We start from the raw sequence: 16234 nt of genomic DNA on the forward strand, positions 1-16234 counted from the left end.
GACTATATAAGGCAAACATAGCAAATATATTAAGCAGAGAATCTAGGTATGAATATACACAAATGTCCACTGAACAATTCTTTCAACTTTTTTGTACTCATGAACAGTTTTCATAATAAAATATTGGGGGGGGGGATCAACAGCAGGAGTAATACAACATATTACCATATCAGCAATAATTCGGACTTCAGGTACAGATTACAAGGAGCTACTGTAGGACTACTAAGGAAAGGGCTTAAGGGTTTAAGAAAGCTGGCCCTGCAGTAAAGTGGAAATTATTTATTCCCTCCATAAAACAGACTTGGAAGAACAGCCAGAAGGCAGGATGTCTCAAGTCAATGTCCTTTCCCACTGATGTCCTTTCTGGAGCAACAACTTGAAATGGAAAAAGCAAAGGCAACATTACTGCTGTCATGACCAATACATGGTTAACAAGTGACCACAGAGTGACTCAAACTGAAGGGATACACACACATACACACACACCACGAATGAGAAATGTGCTGCCATCATTTGACTATTCTGACTATTCGACAACCTGAATTTTCTCCCAGCATTTTCATGTAGCTCATCAGGGCCATTAGTAATCCTAAGCAATGTAACTTTCATTCCACACAGCTACCTCTCTGTGGTAGAGACAAACAGTTGCCTAATCCATATCCATTCTCTGCCCCCCCCCCTTTTTCTAACTAATATTGGGTTGGCCAAAAAGTTCCTTTGGTTTCTTTGTTTTTGTTTTTCTAATTTATTTTTTATTGGCTGCACTGAGTCTTCGTTGCTGCACGAAGGCTTTCTGTAGTTGCGGAGAGCGGGGACTACACTTCATTGCAGTGCTCAGGCTTCTTATTGTGGTTGCTTCTCTTGCTGCAGAGCACGGGCTCTAGGCACACAGGCTTCAGTAGCTGCAGCATGTGGGCTCAGTAGTTGTGTTGCACAGGCTTAGTTGCTTCATGGCACATGGGATCTTCCCAGACCAGGGCTCGAACCCGTGTCCCCTGCATTGGCAGGCGGATTCTTAACCACTGAGCCACCAGGGAAGCCCCCTTCGGTTTTAAAGTTAAAATAAAAGACACATTTTTTCATTTTCACCAAGAACTTTACTGAACAGCATATTCACCCTTCTGTTCCACTATCTTCTGCCATTTTTCAGGCAACTTCGTAATTCCACCTTCCCAAAATTTGTTATCTTTTTGAGCAAAGAACTGTTCCAGGTGCCTTTTACAGTCTTCCAGGGAATTGAAACTTTTTCCATTAAGAGAATTTTGTAAAAAATAGAAATAAGTGGAAATCTGAAGGTGCAATGTCTGGTGAATATGGCAGATGAATCAGAACTTCCCAGCCAAGCTGTAACAGTTTTCCTGGGTCATCAAAGAAACATGCAGTCTTGTGTTATCCTGATGGAACATTATGCATTCTCTGTTGACTAATTCTGGACGCTTTTTGTCGAGTGCCGCTTTCAGTTGGTCTAATTGGAAGCAGTACTTGTTGGAATTAATCATTTGGTTTTCCGGAAGGAGCTCATAATAAAAGGCTCACTTCCAATCCCACCATATACACAACATCACCTTCTTTGGATGAAGACTGGCCTTTGGTGCTGTTGGCGGTGGTTCATTTCTCTTTCTCCACGATCTCTTCCATTCCACATTATTGTAAAATATCTACTTTTCATCACCCATCACAATTTGTTTTAAAAATGGAACATTTTTGTTACGTTTAAGTAGAGAATCACATGTGGAAATATGGTAAGAAGGGTTTTTTTGCTTAACTTGTGTGGAACCCAAACATCAAAACAATTCACAAAATCAAGCTGCTGCAAATGATTTCCAGTGCTTGATTTGGATATTTTGAGTACGTCGGCTATCTCCCATGTAGTATAACGCTGACTGTTCGCGATGTCTCGATTTGATCACTATCAACTTCAACTGGTCTACCCAGCTGCGGAGCATGGTCCACAGAGAAATCTCCAACATGAAACTTCGCAAGCCACTTCTGACACATTCGATCATTCACAGCACCTTCTGCATACACTGCAAATCTTTTTTTGTATTTCAGTTGCATTTTTATCTTTCTTGATATAATAAAGCATCATATGCCGAAAATGTTGCTTTATTCTTCCATCTTCAATAGTACAATGGTTACACAAAAATTCACCAATTTTGGTAAGTTTTTTAAAAACGCACACTGATATGACAGCTGTCACAATAGAATCTAACAAAGTTGTTTCAAATGAAGTTAAAGACAGCTAAGCACTACTAGAGCCATCTTATGGGAAAAAATGGACAAACCTTTTGGCCAACCCAACAGTTTTCCAACTTTATTTGGAGCAGCAATCGGCACAGCTCCTTAACTTCTAGAGCTGACCAATAAGACACGCAAAAGCCATCAGGTGGAGGCTTCTGATAAAGCTTTCTGAAGGGAAGGAACTGACTCAACTAGGAAAGCTGTCCCTTTTCTTTCCCCTTCTTGCCTGACAGATCTGGTAGCTAGAGTTTCTGCAGCCATTTTGTGACCATGAAGCTATGGAGAAAATAGAATCCATTTGCTAAATACAAACACAGAAGAGGTCTGGTTTCCTGATGACTTCACACCAGGACCGGCCTGCCCTCCTCTAGATAGACATCTTTTGGAAGAGAGAATAAACCTCAAAGTTAAGTCATTATTGTTAAGCATCTTTTACCAGCTGCCAAACATAGTTCCTCACAGCTCACCTTATTTAAAATGGCTAAAACTTGTACCCAGTTGCAATTCATGTCTATACATATTTCACGAATTGGGGTATATAAGACTCTCTACAACTAAATCTGAGAACTTCAGAAAATGCTACCAGCCACAAACAGAAAATGTTATCTCAAAGTCTGTCACTACATTCCACTGTAACAATATATTATTTTCCATTTTCTTCCTTTTCTCCAGCTTTCACTGAGCATTTCCACACACAATCTGCTCTTTGTAAAGTCAGTTTCACAGGTCTTCATTCAGAAGGCCTCCACAATTACTTTCCCTCACTTCTTTGACTATTAAAAGCATGCCAAATATAAATGCAATGTGTAATCCTGGACTGGATCTTAGAATAGAAAAAAGACATTAGTGGAAAAACTGGGCAAATCCAAATAAAGTCTGGAGTAATAAACTCCCAGTAAACAAAAATTGACTAAGTAACAAAAATTTACCTAGTAAACTAATGTACGGTACAAATATTAATTTCTTAGTTTTGATAAATGCACCATGCTAACATTAGAGGAGGCAGGGTAAAGGCCATATAATAAAACCACATACCATATTTGCAAATCATCTATAAATCCAATATTATTTCAAATAAGAAGCTGAAAGCAAAAAAGCATGCCAAATGAGCTAACTTTCCCTCAAACTAGGGTTGAAAATCACAGAAAACAGTTTTAAATACCCAAGTTGCAAAATCTGCTTTTTCTTTTCTTTTTAATTTCAGGGCAAAACAATTTTTAAGCTGTGGAACTCTTGAGGGCATCTGCATCTCATTTATCCCCCCTCTCCAAAAATCAGAACATCACAGAGGAGTCCAAGAGTTAGGAAATACTGTTTCCTGGCCAGCATCCAACCAAGTACACTGAAGGTGAAACTTCACATTTTCATACATACAAGGTCATAGTCTTGCTCTGCATTTTCAGTTTTCTGAAGGCAGGAACAGTTATTACTTCTGTAGATCTGTAAACCCAAAAGAGAACCATGGGTATCAGTACCCAGCCAATAAACATCACCTGAAGAGACAACCCACCTCTGTGAGGCTTCACTTAAGTGCTCTCTGTAGAACATCACTATGGTGAACCACCTTCCCACCAACCAGCTTACAACTGGGATTCTTCATTCTCTAAATACCCTCAGCCCACAGTTTTACCTGTAATTATTCTCTATTCATTCAACAAATAATTAGTGCAAGTGCTGTTTCATAACAGCTAACAACTGCAGTTCATGTTTAGTGAGTACTGACTATGTGCCAGACACTGACCTAAGCACTAGGGCAAGCAATGTGGGAAATGGTAATAAAAAATGGCCCCAGAAGAAGGCCCTTCCTTATGAGTCCCTTAACAAGGAAGAAATCCCACCTATACGTGGTATAGAAGAACTCCAGCACAGGAACTCGGTGGTCCGAATTTTTTGTTAGAGCACACCCCATCCTGTGACTTCTTAATAAAGGGTGTATGGAAAGTCAAATTATGAGACACTGCATGTGTGAAATGTCTTTATCCTTCCCTGCCTGAGAGTTTGGCTGGATACAGAATTCTGAGTGGGAATCTATTTTCTTTTAGAAGGCACTCCTTGCTCCATTATCTTCTAGTGTCCAATCTTGCTACAATCTTATGATTCTTGACTCTGTAATTTGTAGATATTCTTTTGTCTTCATAGTGCTCAAAAATTTCATGATGCTGTGCCTTGGCATGGATATTTTTAAATTAATTGTGCTGGATTCTTGGAGGGTCTTTTTAGTCTGGAAACACACCTTTGTTTTTGAGAAACCATATTTTATTTTGAATGATTTCTTCATGCCAACAAATCATAACCACCTACTATACCTCCTTGTTACAGACATCTACAAACCTGCAGATCATTCAGTCCTCCACATTCCCTCAAGATTTTAAGCTTCTGGAGCATTGTCTCTTTGCTGTTATTACTCCCACCTTAACTCACAATGATCTCAATACGCACTGAGATAACCCTTCCACTACCCCTACCTCTCACCACCTTTACTCCTATCCTCCAATGACATCTTCTATCCTACCCCAGCCACTCCCTCCCCCACTGCCCACATCCAAGCAGCTCAACACATCTGAAGGGAAAGCATTCAACCATGCTAACCGGGTCTCACCTTGAATTTATGACAACAAATGCCAAACGGGCACTTGGTGCTTTCTTGCAATCCTAATATATTTCTTTATTCGACTCATTTTTCACCACTCTCCTGGATGAATTTTACACCTTCCTTCTCCTCAAACTTCCAACATCTCCCCCACTCTTCATTTTTAGCTGAAGACCTACCTTCTTATGTAACTGAGAATATGGAAGTAATCAGATGAGAACTTTCATTTTGTCCCGCTACCAAGCTACCAATGCACCAGTATCTGGGTCAATATAATCACCACAGATGAACTGTCCATGTATCTATCTAGCTTAAGGCCAACATATCCATTTATATCCTAGACCCCATTCCTTCTCATCTACTCAAGGACCTCACCCCTGCAATTGTCCCTTCTCTCTCTTTAATCACCAATTTTCTCTCTGTATTCCACCATTCCCATTAATTACAAACATTCTATCTGCCCACCTAAAAACAAAAAGAGCTCTAACACTTCATGCCCTACCAGTCGCAGCCCTATTACTCTGCTCTCCCTTATAACAATCCTTGAAACATCACTATGACTATCTATACTGACTGTCTTCAATTCCTCTCCTATTTTCTCTTGATCCCACTGCACCAAAACTGTTCTTGTCAAGGTCACCAATGACCTCCACGTTACCAAATCTAATAGTCGATTCTTGCATTCATTATTTGACTATCCTTGATTCTTCCCCTATCTCAGAGACAGGAAACTATTTCCCTTCAGAATCTGGAAGACATTGCTACACTGTCTTTCTACATGGGATATCCCAGGGCTTGGATGTTGGTCCTCTTCTCTACCTACGTTTACTCTCTCGGTCTCTATCTAGTCTTACAACTTAAAAAAAAAAGAAAAAAAACAAAGAGTCATCAGTAATATGGGTGGTATCTCCAGTTCCAATCTCTGTCCCGAACTCCAGACTAATATAGTCAACTGCTAATTCAATATCTCCACTTGGAAATCTATTAGGAAACTCAACATGAACAAGGCCAAAATTGAACTCTGTTTTCTCCACAAACGTGCTCTTATGCCAATGTTCCCAATATCAGTAAATGGCAACTCTGTTCTTCCAACTGCTGAGCCCCAAACTGACTATGCCTTCTTACATTATTGTTCCTTCAGCCCTATTTCCTCCCCAGAACTTATTTCTTACCACTTTGTATTATGATTTTTACTGTTTTTATCTCTCTCCACTTACAAAGGGGCTCTTGGAGGACAGAGGCCTGACTTATTTGTCTGAATCCACAACACCCAGCACAATGTATGTTGGATTATTTGCATAAAGAGGCAGTGAAATTTAAACTGTTAAACAAGTCTGGAGCAGGAGCAGATTCCTCTGCAGGAAAAGATCTGAAGTAGGAAAGCATATTTCAGCTATTTCCACTGGTTCCTTAGTACAAGTAAAAATAGTTATTTGGCAACAACTCCAAAATCTCACTGGCTTGAAACAATGCTTACTTCTTGCTCACTCTACATGTCAAACATAGGTCACCTGAAAGCTTGCTCTGGGTTCCCAGACTGAGACCAGCTACCAACAATCATCAAAACAGAGGGAAAGAGAGTGGGAAATTACACACCAGAAGCTTTTACCATGAAGGGATACACATCATTCCTGTGCACATTTCACTGACCAAAAGCAACTCAACAAAGCGGGGGAAGGGGAGGCTGGAACACAGTGAGAGAGTAGCACTGACATATATACACTACCAAATGTGAAACAGATAGCTAGTGGGAAGCTGCTGCAGAGCACAGGGAGATCAGCTCAGTGCTTTGTGACCATCTAGAGGGGTGGGATAGGGAGGGTGGGATAGGGAGGCTCAAGAGGCAGGGGATGTGGGGATATATGTACACATACAGCTGATTCACTTTGTTGCACAGTGGAAATTAACACAACATTGTAAAGCAATTATACCCGGACGAAGATGTATTAAAAAAAAAAAGTTAAAAAAAAAAAAAAAAAAGAAGCAACTAACAAGGCCATATCCAACTTCAAGGGTGCAAGCAAGTACAACTGTACCACACGCCCAGGAGACTGAAACCAAAGATATTTGATGGACAGCACTGATGAATACCATAACATTAAAAAGAAGCTTCTAGATCTAAGCAACAATATCTTCACTCCTGATCTCTATTCCCATCTGTGAAAATGAACTCCATTGCTAGAAGAGAACCACTCACTTGCAGAGTACTATCTATTGGTCTTTAGGAATGTAACTTCAGCAGTTAGGCCTGACACTTTCATCACTCAGGAGTCAGAGTGCAGCAAAGAAGCCAAATATGGGTGACAGGAAAGTGCTGAGCACAAACTTCCTACAAACGTTCAGTGTCAAAATCAGAGAAAGGCTTGACTGAATGAGTAAGAAGAGCATGTTCAGTTAAAAATGGCAGGGAAAGGAGGGGCACTTTCACCAACTTTCTTTTACCTAAGGTATACAACCACCAGGCCTTGGGGTTCCTGGCACTACCCCATGTCTGAAGACTAACAAGTTTTACTCAAACCACGTGATGGAAAATTTGGAGTTTGAGTATGATTAGTAGAGTTAGCCAACATTCATCTTTTTAACATAGAAACACTACTTACAAAAAAAAAAAAAAAAAAAAGCATACTGCCATGCTCCTAGAAGCAAGGAAGGAAGCAGTTATTTTAGAGATGAATTTTACTCTGAAGCTCTTTTTTCCCCTAAAAGTCTCAGACTCCAGACTTCAAAACTCAAGATGATATGGGATGAACCCCAAGTCTACACAGACCCTGGATTTAAAGGGTGGCTGCCTCAAGTTCTAAAGTATCCTGTGCAGTTTCTATTTTATTCAAAGTTCAAATATTTTCTAACACTGAAACTGGCTGCCAGAAACATTAGGACAGATTGGAGATGGTTACCATAAACTGCCAAACACTTGGAACTGTAAAGCCCACTAGAATTCCACTGAAGAGTAGAACAGGAGTCTAAAATATGTCACCTAATGTCACCTGCCAAATCAGAAGCAAATTAGGACTCCCAAATGCAACCAAGGGTATCTAGTCCCACCTCCCCTATCCTTTATTCAACAAGCATGTATTAGTAGCTGGGGTGGAAGAAGGAATATCAGTAAGTAAAAGAGGGACAGGATTTTAAGATTTAGTTCTTGTTCTCCATAAATTAAGTGGAGTTAAAAAAAATAAAAACAAAACAAAGGAAAAAGAAAGATTTGCGAGCAAAACTTTAAAAATACAATGCCTTAAATACCATAACAAGGATATAGGAAAGACCGTTCTCACATGTGAGCTGACAACCTTCTTTCAAGGGAACAACACCATAGTTGCTTTGCTAAGTTGCCAGAATACAGAAAAAGCAAACAAAACAAACAAACAAAAGCCGTCTTCTGGTTTAACGACAGTTTAGCAGAACTAAAGCCCGTTTCTCTCTCTACCTCCCTTCCTCTCAACCGCCTCTGTCACAACCCCTCCATCATTCCAACCTCCACACTCCACTGGCGGCCCCAAACCAGCTCCATCACAAACAATACCGAGACTATCAAGGTCAGCCCCAAAGGCACAGAGAGCAGACAGCAGAAACAAATCTTCATATATCGAAAGGGGGCGGGGACCTTCCCTATACTGAGGCATCCGGGGGCTCCATCTCTAGGCTCTGCGGCCTGGAGTCCGCAGCTTTCGGGGATTCTGGCCCCTTTTCCCTCTCCATCCAATTAGTTTTTACCTCCTGCGCCCCTAATGATCTCCATCGCTCCTCAACCTGAGCTCTCCATCGTGGAGTGAGGGAGCGACTCAGGCTATGGGAGGGGGAGGTGGGGGCAAGGCGCAATAAGGAAGATGCTGTCCGTGTGGGCGTTCGTAGGAGACGGGAGGGGGGAACTCTCTAGGGAAGGCGCGGGGGGAGGGGGGAAGGCTCTGAAGGAGACCTACTGCAGGGGAGCACGACAGGTAAGCCGCTTCGAGGGAAACCCATTTGGGGGTTCTACACAGGCGGAGCTATTGTGAGGGGATGTCTCCATAGATGGCCATTTCTGGGGGAAATATTCTATGGGGAAGGCAAGTGAGTAAATCATACAGAAGCCCCTGTGGAGGTTCTCGATGGGCAAATCTTTCCGGGGGGAAATGTTCTATGGGGGTGGGGATGTCATAGCTGGGGGTCCTCACAGGGGAGCCGTTGTGGGGTTGTCGACAGAGGAGCCAATGCGAGAGCCTCTGCACCGGGAGTCGTTCCTCGGGGAACGTTTGTCAGGGAGCCGTTCAGGAAAAAACCGTCCGCAAGGAAGCCATATCGGACCACGCCCTTCGGCGGGAGGCGCTGCCAGACCCCGACATCCCGCAACCCGCTGCCCGCCCACCCCTCTGCGGCCTCTGCCCCGCGTACCTGACGGAGGGCGACCCGCAGCCAGGGCCTCCGGGGGATCGCGCGCGCTGCAGCCCCAGCCGGTGTGGGGGGCAGACGTCCATGGCGGCGGGCGGCGGAGGAGGACAGTGCCGTTGCGAGGGTCGCTCAGGCCTGCCCCGCGGCTCCAGGCCCGCTTCGGCCGGGCGGGGCGGCTGGGCGTGCCGGGTGGGCGGGGGGCGCGGCGCGCGGGGGCACGTCGGGGGTGGGGGCGGGGCCGGACGCGCGCACGAATGCGGAGGGGGGCGTCGGGACGGGCTGGGGGCGGGGGCGGGCGCACGGCCGCAGGGCCGAGTCCTCCTTAAGCTTTGAGGCGGCCGGGTCGGACGTTGGGAGCTTGGGTCGCCAGGGTGAGGGCTACCACGCTGCCGCCCTGCCCTGTCCTTAGGCCCCGCATCGTGGAGTGGAAATGCCTGCGGCGCCCCCGGACACGCACACGGGCGCGCCCAGGGGCGGAGCCTCGTTCAGCCCCGCCCCGCTCAGCCGGCTACGGCCTCCAGCAAAGCCTTATGCTGCCGAAGCAGGTCCTCGGCGCGGAGACCTGAACACAGCCAGGGTGCTCGGCTCGCGTACCCCGGTCTCTCAGGCCGGTTCCTTGCTGCTGTTTCTTCATCCGCTGCTAGTCAATTGCGCACCCTCCCTTCAAACATTTAGCCGAATTCTAGCCGACCTCAGGTTAGCAGTGAGAGCCCAGCCTTTCGCAGACTTTAGGGGCTCACAGGGCCCTAGAGGATCCCTGCCCTTTACAATTCAAAGTCTGGCTCGACCCGTTTCCGACTGCAGGGCTATGTGCAAGAAACCTAATCCCACCGAGCCTCAGTCGTTTGTGTAATTGACAGTTTCCAGGCATCCTATATATACCGGACGTATTTAATGATTTTGTCCTGCGTCATTTATTGACTTTGTCAGGATGCCTTAAATGTCCCCTTGTATTCATCTTTTTATAGTCAATTACAAAAATATTCGAGCTATTTTTCCGCCACCGTAATTGGTGCTTAAATCACTAGCTGAAAATCCTGCCTCTACAAATAAAAGATCTGGACCATCTCTGTGGTGTCTCCAGCGAGTTTAGCTGAGGGAAGAGTAAAAGAAGGAACTAGAAATTAAAAGTACTTATTTTTCATACTCAAGAAAGGAAAAGATTTTTTTGGCTCAAGTTCCAAGTCCTGATCAAGTAACCACCATTATTTAGAGATAACTTCACATCAGTACATGGGCTCTGCAAACCAGTCAATCAGCGACAGCCTCACTCCGGGGCTTTTGAAAATCAGCCAATCAACAACGGCTTCACTCGGTAACTAGGCTTCTGAAGGTTCATATATCAATGACAGCCCCGAGCTTCTAGACAACAACCAATCAGCAGATATCTCACTGCAGGGACCAGGTTTCTGATAACTAGCAGGTCCTCAGCTTAGTTACTCCAGTAACCATGCTAACAAAGCTGGAAGCCCGTCAATCGCTGGATACTCACGCTTCTGAAATACCGCCAATCGCTGAACGCCAGCTTCCCAAAACATTGTTTCGGGTTGGCCAAAAAGTTCGCTCGGGTTTTCCGTAAGATATTACAGAAAAACTCGAACGAGCTTTTCGGCCAACTCATATAAGATCACCTCCGACTTTGTTAAGGGAGACTGTTCCTTACAAGAACAGCTCTCCTTTGGAGGCTAGACTAGATATTCACCTTTGAGTTCAATTTGCTTTTCGTAAATTTAAGTTCGGAATTCTTATACGACTCAACACCCACTTACCGTTAGATACGAGTTTGAGCTTGTGACAGATGCAATGATGCAGCCATGAGGTTTTTTAAATACAACTTTTTTCAGTTCTTGTGTTGGTCGCTATTTTTTTTTCTTTTACAATGCAATGGGTGTATTCCCAAAGCTGTGCAATCACCACCACAGTCATTTTAGAACATTTTCAGCACTCCAAAAAGAAACCCTACAACTCTTAGTGTTATTCCTCCATTTCTTCCCAACCATCCCAGCCCTAGGCAACCACTAATCTCTCTCTCTCTCTCAATGGATTTGCCTATTCTGAACGCACAGATGGAATCATACAGTATGTGGTCCTCTGTTACTGACATTTCATTTAACATAATGTTTGCAAGGCTCATCCATGTTGTAGTATGCACAGGGTTTCATTTTTTATGGTGGAATAGTATTCTGTTGCATGGATATCTCACATCTTTCTTATCCACCTATCAGTTGATGGACATTTGTGTTTCCACTTTTTTTTTTTTAAGCTAATGCTGTTGTGAACATTTGTGTACAGGTTTTTCTGTGGACATATGTTTTCAAGTCTCTTAGGTATATAACTTAGTAGTGGAATTGCTGAGTAATGCTATTCACCTTTTGAGGAACTTCCAAAATGTTTTCCAAAGCAGGTGTCCACTTACAGTCCTGCCAGCAATCTATGAGAGTTCCAATATCTCCACCTCCTTACCAACATTTACTGTCTTTTTGATCATAGCCATCCTGTGGTATCTCAGGATGGCTATGATCCTGAGATACCATAGCTGTGCAGTGGTATCTCATTGCGGCTTTGATTTGCATTTCCCTAGTAGCTAATGATGTTGAGCACCTTTTCATGCACTTACTAGCCATTTTTATGTCTTTTTGGAGAAATGTCTGTTCAGATCTTTTGCCCATTTTTAAATTGGGTTTTCTTTTTATTAAGTTGTAATAGTTCTTTGTACATTCTAAATACAAGTCCCTTATACAATTTGCAAAAAATTTCTTACTCTGTGAGTTGTCTTTTCATAAAACCAGAGCCAGTATGGGCCCACTTCCTAAAATTTTTTTTATTTTTTATTTCTTGGCTGTAACAGGTCTTCTTTGGGGCACACAGGATCTTTGCTGTGGCATGCGGGATCTTTTGTTGCAGTGCACGGGCTCTTTGCTGCCGAGTGTGGGCTTCTTTCTAGTTGTGGCATGTGGGCTTCTCTCTAATTACTGTGTGCGGGTTTTTTCTTTAGTTGTGGTGCGTGGGCTCTAAAGTCTGTGGGCTCTGTAGTTTGCAGCAAACAGGCTCTCTAGTTGAGGTGCATGGACTCAGCAGTTGTGGCGCATGGGCTTAGTTGCCCCAACATGTGGGATCTTAATTCCCCAACCTGCATCCCCTGCATTGCAGGACGGCTTCTCTACCACTGGACCACCAGGGAAGTCCCTGTGGGTTGTCTTTTCACATCCTTGATAGTGTCGTGTGAAGCACATCATTTTAAATTTTGATTGTATCCAATTTATCTATTTTTCTTTTGTTGCTTGTGCTTTTGGTGTCATATCTAAGAAACCATTGCCTAATCCAGGGATTTACCCCTACATTTTCTTCTAAGAGTTTAGTAGTTTTGGCTCTTACATATAGGAATTTGGTCCATTTGAGTTAAGTTTTGTATTTGATGTGAGGTAGAGGTTCAGCTTCATTCTTTTGCGTATGGCTATCCAGTTGTCTCAGCACCGTTTCTTTTCCCATTAAGTTGTCTTGGCACCCTTGTTGAAAAGCAAATTGTGTTACCTCTTTTTTTATTTGCATTATTTGAACCCCTAAATGCCGAAATGTAAGTGTGAATTTCATGATAAATTTTCTGAACAGTAGACATTTATTGAATGAGGAAGTCGTTTTGAAGCTCTTTGTGCAGTATGCAAGTGTCCATTCAATATTGAAAATGGTGGAAAGTCAGATATAAACCAGCATATACCAATAGCTAAGCATAAAAGATGTGTGATTTCTATAGAAGCAACCTAAATGTCCATCAACAGATGAATGGATAAAGAAGATGTGGTACATACATACAATGGAATATTACGCAGCTGTGAAAAGCAATGAAACTGGGGCACTTTTAGAGACATGGATGGAGTTAGAGACTGTCATACAGAGTGAAGTGAGTCAGAAAGAGAAAAACAAATATTGTATATTAGCACATATATGTGGACTATAGAAAAATGGTACAAATCAACCTGTTTGCAAGGCAGAAATAGAGACACAGATGTAGAGAACAAACATATGGACACCAAGTGGGGAAAGCGGGGAGGGTTGGGGGGGGAATGAATTGGGAGATTGGGATACCAAATTGTACACTCTAAATATATGCAGTTTGTTGTAAAAAATAAAAAAAAAATAATTAAAAAAGGGTGGCAAAAAAAAAAAGATGTGTGATTTTTTCAACTGGTGTCAAAGAAAGTGATAAATTTTTGACTAAAAGAAATCTAGATGAAGAACATAAAATAATCACAACAGAAGTTGTAACTGTCTCCCACATTGTATATTGTTATAAGTTTTTTTTAATAAATTTATTTATTTATTGGCTGTGTTGGGTCCTCATTGCTGCACATGGGCTTTCTCTACTTGTGGTGATTCGGGGGGGGAGTTATTCTTCGTTGTGGTGCACAGGCTCATCATTGTGGTAGCTTCTCTTGTTGCAGAGCATGGGCCCTAGGCACGAGGGCTTCAGTAGTTGCACACATGGGCTCAATAGTTGTGGCGAATGGGCTTAGTTGCTCCGCAGCATGTGGTATCTTCCTGGGGCAGGGATCAAACACATGTCCCCTGCATTGGCAGGCAGATTCTTAACCACTGCGCCACCTAGGAAGTCCCTGTCATCAGTCTTTCAGTGCAAATGACTCTTTGAATGTACTGCTACCAGCAGCATTTTCTAATTCCAAAACTGGAGGCAAAATGTCAAATGCCAGGACAAAACTTACTGCAATAATTAAAAATGTAATAACTCCATTTATTACTACAGTGATTATCAAAGCCCTAAATGCCCCATCTTTTTATGGATGCCCTAAATACATTGTCATCTATTAATGACAATGCAGAAAACTTCGCTTGTACAATACTCCTCATGTGAAAAGGCTCACTTGTAAGGTTATTTTGAGTAAAAACTCTTCCAGATGAGACTTCAGAAACAGGAGCAAATTTTTGCAGAGACTCTCCTATTGACTTAGGAGTTGATGAGGAAAATTGTACTGCTTTTAGTGGAGATGATATAAACACAAATGTTGGTAGATGTTTGCATAAAGGTGCAGACAGTGTTTATTCAAAGTTGAAGTAAAGCACGAATGGTTCTTTGGAAACCATTTGGCTATCCGGTTCATACTCTTTATGGTGCTGCTCAAACAACATCTGATGTCTTTCCTGTTGACTTTGATGTGATTGTCATGAAATTGTTCTCTTAAGTTCCAACTGAACAATTGAGGAATTTCTGTGATTTTGTTGGCATTCAGTAGTCTTCATTTCTTTTGCATTCAAAAAGTTGTTAGCTTGCTTTAATAAATGGAGCAGCCTCAGTTTATTTGAAGTACTGAATCGTACTTTCCTTCTAGAGAAAATGCTCCTCAAATTCTTATTGACTTTAAAAGCAATTCATTAAGGGAAACTTAGTTACCTCTTGTTCATACTTTATAATATCTCTTTAGCAATAGATTATGCAAAGTGAAAGAAGAGAAACCAGCGTTGTTGAAGCACTCTATTGCTTAAGGGAAAGGTAGAATGCACTAAAGGAATGATTAATGAAGAGTTTATCCCTTTAAGTATCAATACTGTTTTTAAAGAGGGCAACGTTACTTATGAGCAAGAAAATAAATTCTGACTTGAAGCAGATAATTATTACAGCACTTGTCACGACTACCTTTTGAAATGGACTTCATTTTATGAAGAATTTGATTATTTTACAAGAACTAAATACTTTTGCAGCATGGGGACAAGTGGAATCATCATGTGTAGTGTTGAAGAAGAAAGAAGAAAAATTGATGACAATGTTCTTTTTCTGTTAGTGGATAACAGAAAAGTTAGTGATCAAGAGATGCAACATAACACCGAAAAACCACCTCATTCCATGAAAGATGGTATTTGCTTCAACCAGCCATATATATTTTTTAATAAATTTATTTATTTATTGGCTGTGTTGGGTCTTCGTTGCTGCACACGGGCTCTCTCTAGTTGCAGCAAGCAGGGGCTACTCTTCATTGTGGTGTTCGGGCTCCTCATTGTGGTGGCTTCTCTTGTTGCAGAGCACGGGCTCTAGGCACGTGGGCTTCAGTAGTTGCAGCACACGGGCTCAATAGTTGTGGCTCACAGGCTCTAAAGCACAGGCTCAATAGTTGTGGCACACAGACTTAGTTGCTCTGTGGCATGTGGTATCTTCCTGGGGCAGGGATCCAACCCATGTCCCCTGCATTGGCAGGCGGATTCTTAACCACTGTGCAACCTAGGAAGTCCCTCAACAAGCTATATTTGAAGAGAAATTTTCAGGGTTGTTACCTTTATCCTAGCATATGTTCAGTATATTGGCCCATAATGCTAATGTAGAATATATTTTCTCATTAATGAATGTTCAATAGACAAAAGAACTAAAGAAGTTACATGTGACCACTGTAGAAGCTATGATACAAAGAAAATGAACATACATTGTGTCTGCAAGGAATTTTATAAGCAAATTCCACAAAACAAGGAACTATTAAAGAGAACCAAATGGTCAGAAAAATATAATTATAAAAATGTATAATTTAGATACTTATAATTTATTTCCTATGAATAACAAATACTTTTAAAGTATATGTACCATGCAATATTTTCTTTTCTATCAATGTACATACACATAAGCAATTAGATAAATTCAAATTTAACTGGGCCTCCTGTTTTTTCTTTGCTAAATCTAGCAACCCTACTCATAAATGATCTGTGATACTGTATATTAGCCATTAAAGAGGGTCTTCTTAAAAGTTTTTCCTGAATAATCTTTTTTTTAATGAAAGTATAATTTCCTTACAATAAAGTGGAAAATAAAATACAGTACAATTCAATGAATGCTGACAAACGTTTACAGTTTTAGAATCATTTCCAGCCCCCCAGCTAGGATATAGTACATTTCCATGACCATAGAAAAGTTCCCTGAGCCCATTTGCAGTCAAATCCCCCACCTCGGCCCAGACAATTAATGATTTGATTTTAATGGTCATAGATTGGTTTTGTCTGTTCTTGAAATTTATATAAATGGAATCAGAGTAATAACTTTGG

General features: G+C 42.0%; 1 protein-coding gene across 5 annotated transcripts in view; it reads right to left on the reverse strand.

Moving 5' to 3' along the window:
• Positions 1–9595, reverse strand: part of DNAAF9 (dynein axonemal assembly factor 9) — a 139729-nt gene extending 130134 nt beyond the window's left edge. For 3 of the 5 annotated variants that reach the window (XM_057701120.1, XM_057701123.1, XM_057701118.1), the window contains exons 1-2: positions 9203–9595; positions 3616–3681 (exon numbers count right to left, since the gene is read on the reverse strand). In XM_057701120.1, the coding sequence (XP_057557103.1) occupies positions 3616–3681; positions 9203–9285 (149 nt within the window). In that variant the 5' untranslated portion in view covers positions 9286–9595. The remainder of the gene's footprint in view (positions 1–3615; positions 3682–9202) is intronic. The other 2 variants (XM_057701122.1, XM_057701121.1) reach the window with 1 other exon arrangement.
• Positions 9596–16234: the final 6639 nt, after the last annotated feature.

Source organism: Hippopotamus amphibius, chromosome 12, assembly GCF_030028045.1.
Source record: "Hippopotamus amphibius kiboko isolate mHipAmp2 chromosome 12, mHipAmp2.hap2, whole genome shotgun sequence".
Taxonomy (NCBI): Eukaryota; Metazoa; Chordata; class Mammalia; order Artiodactyla; family Hippopotamidae; genus Hippopotamus; species Hippopotamus amphibius.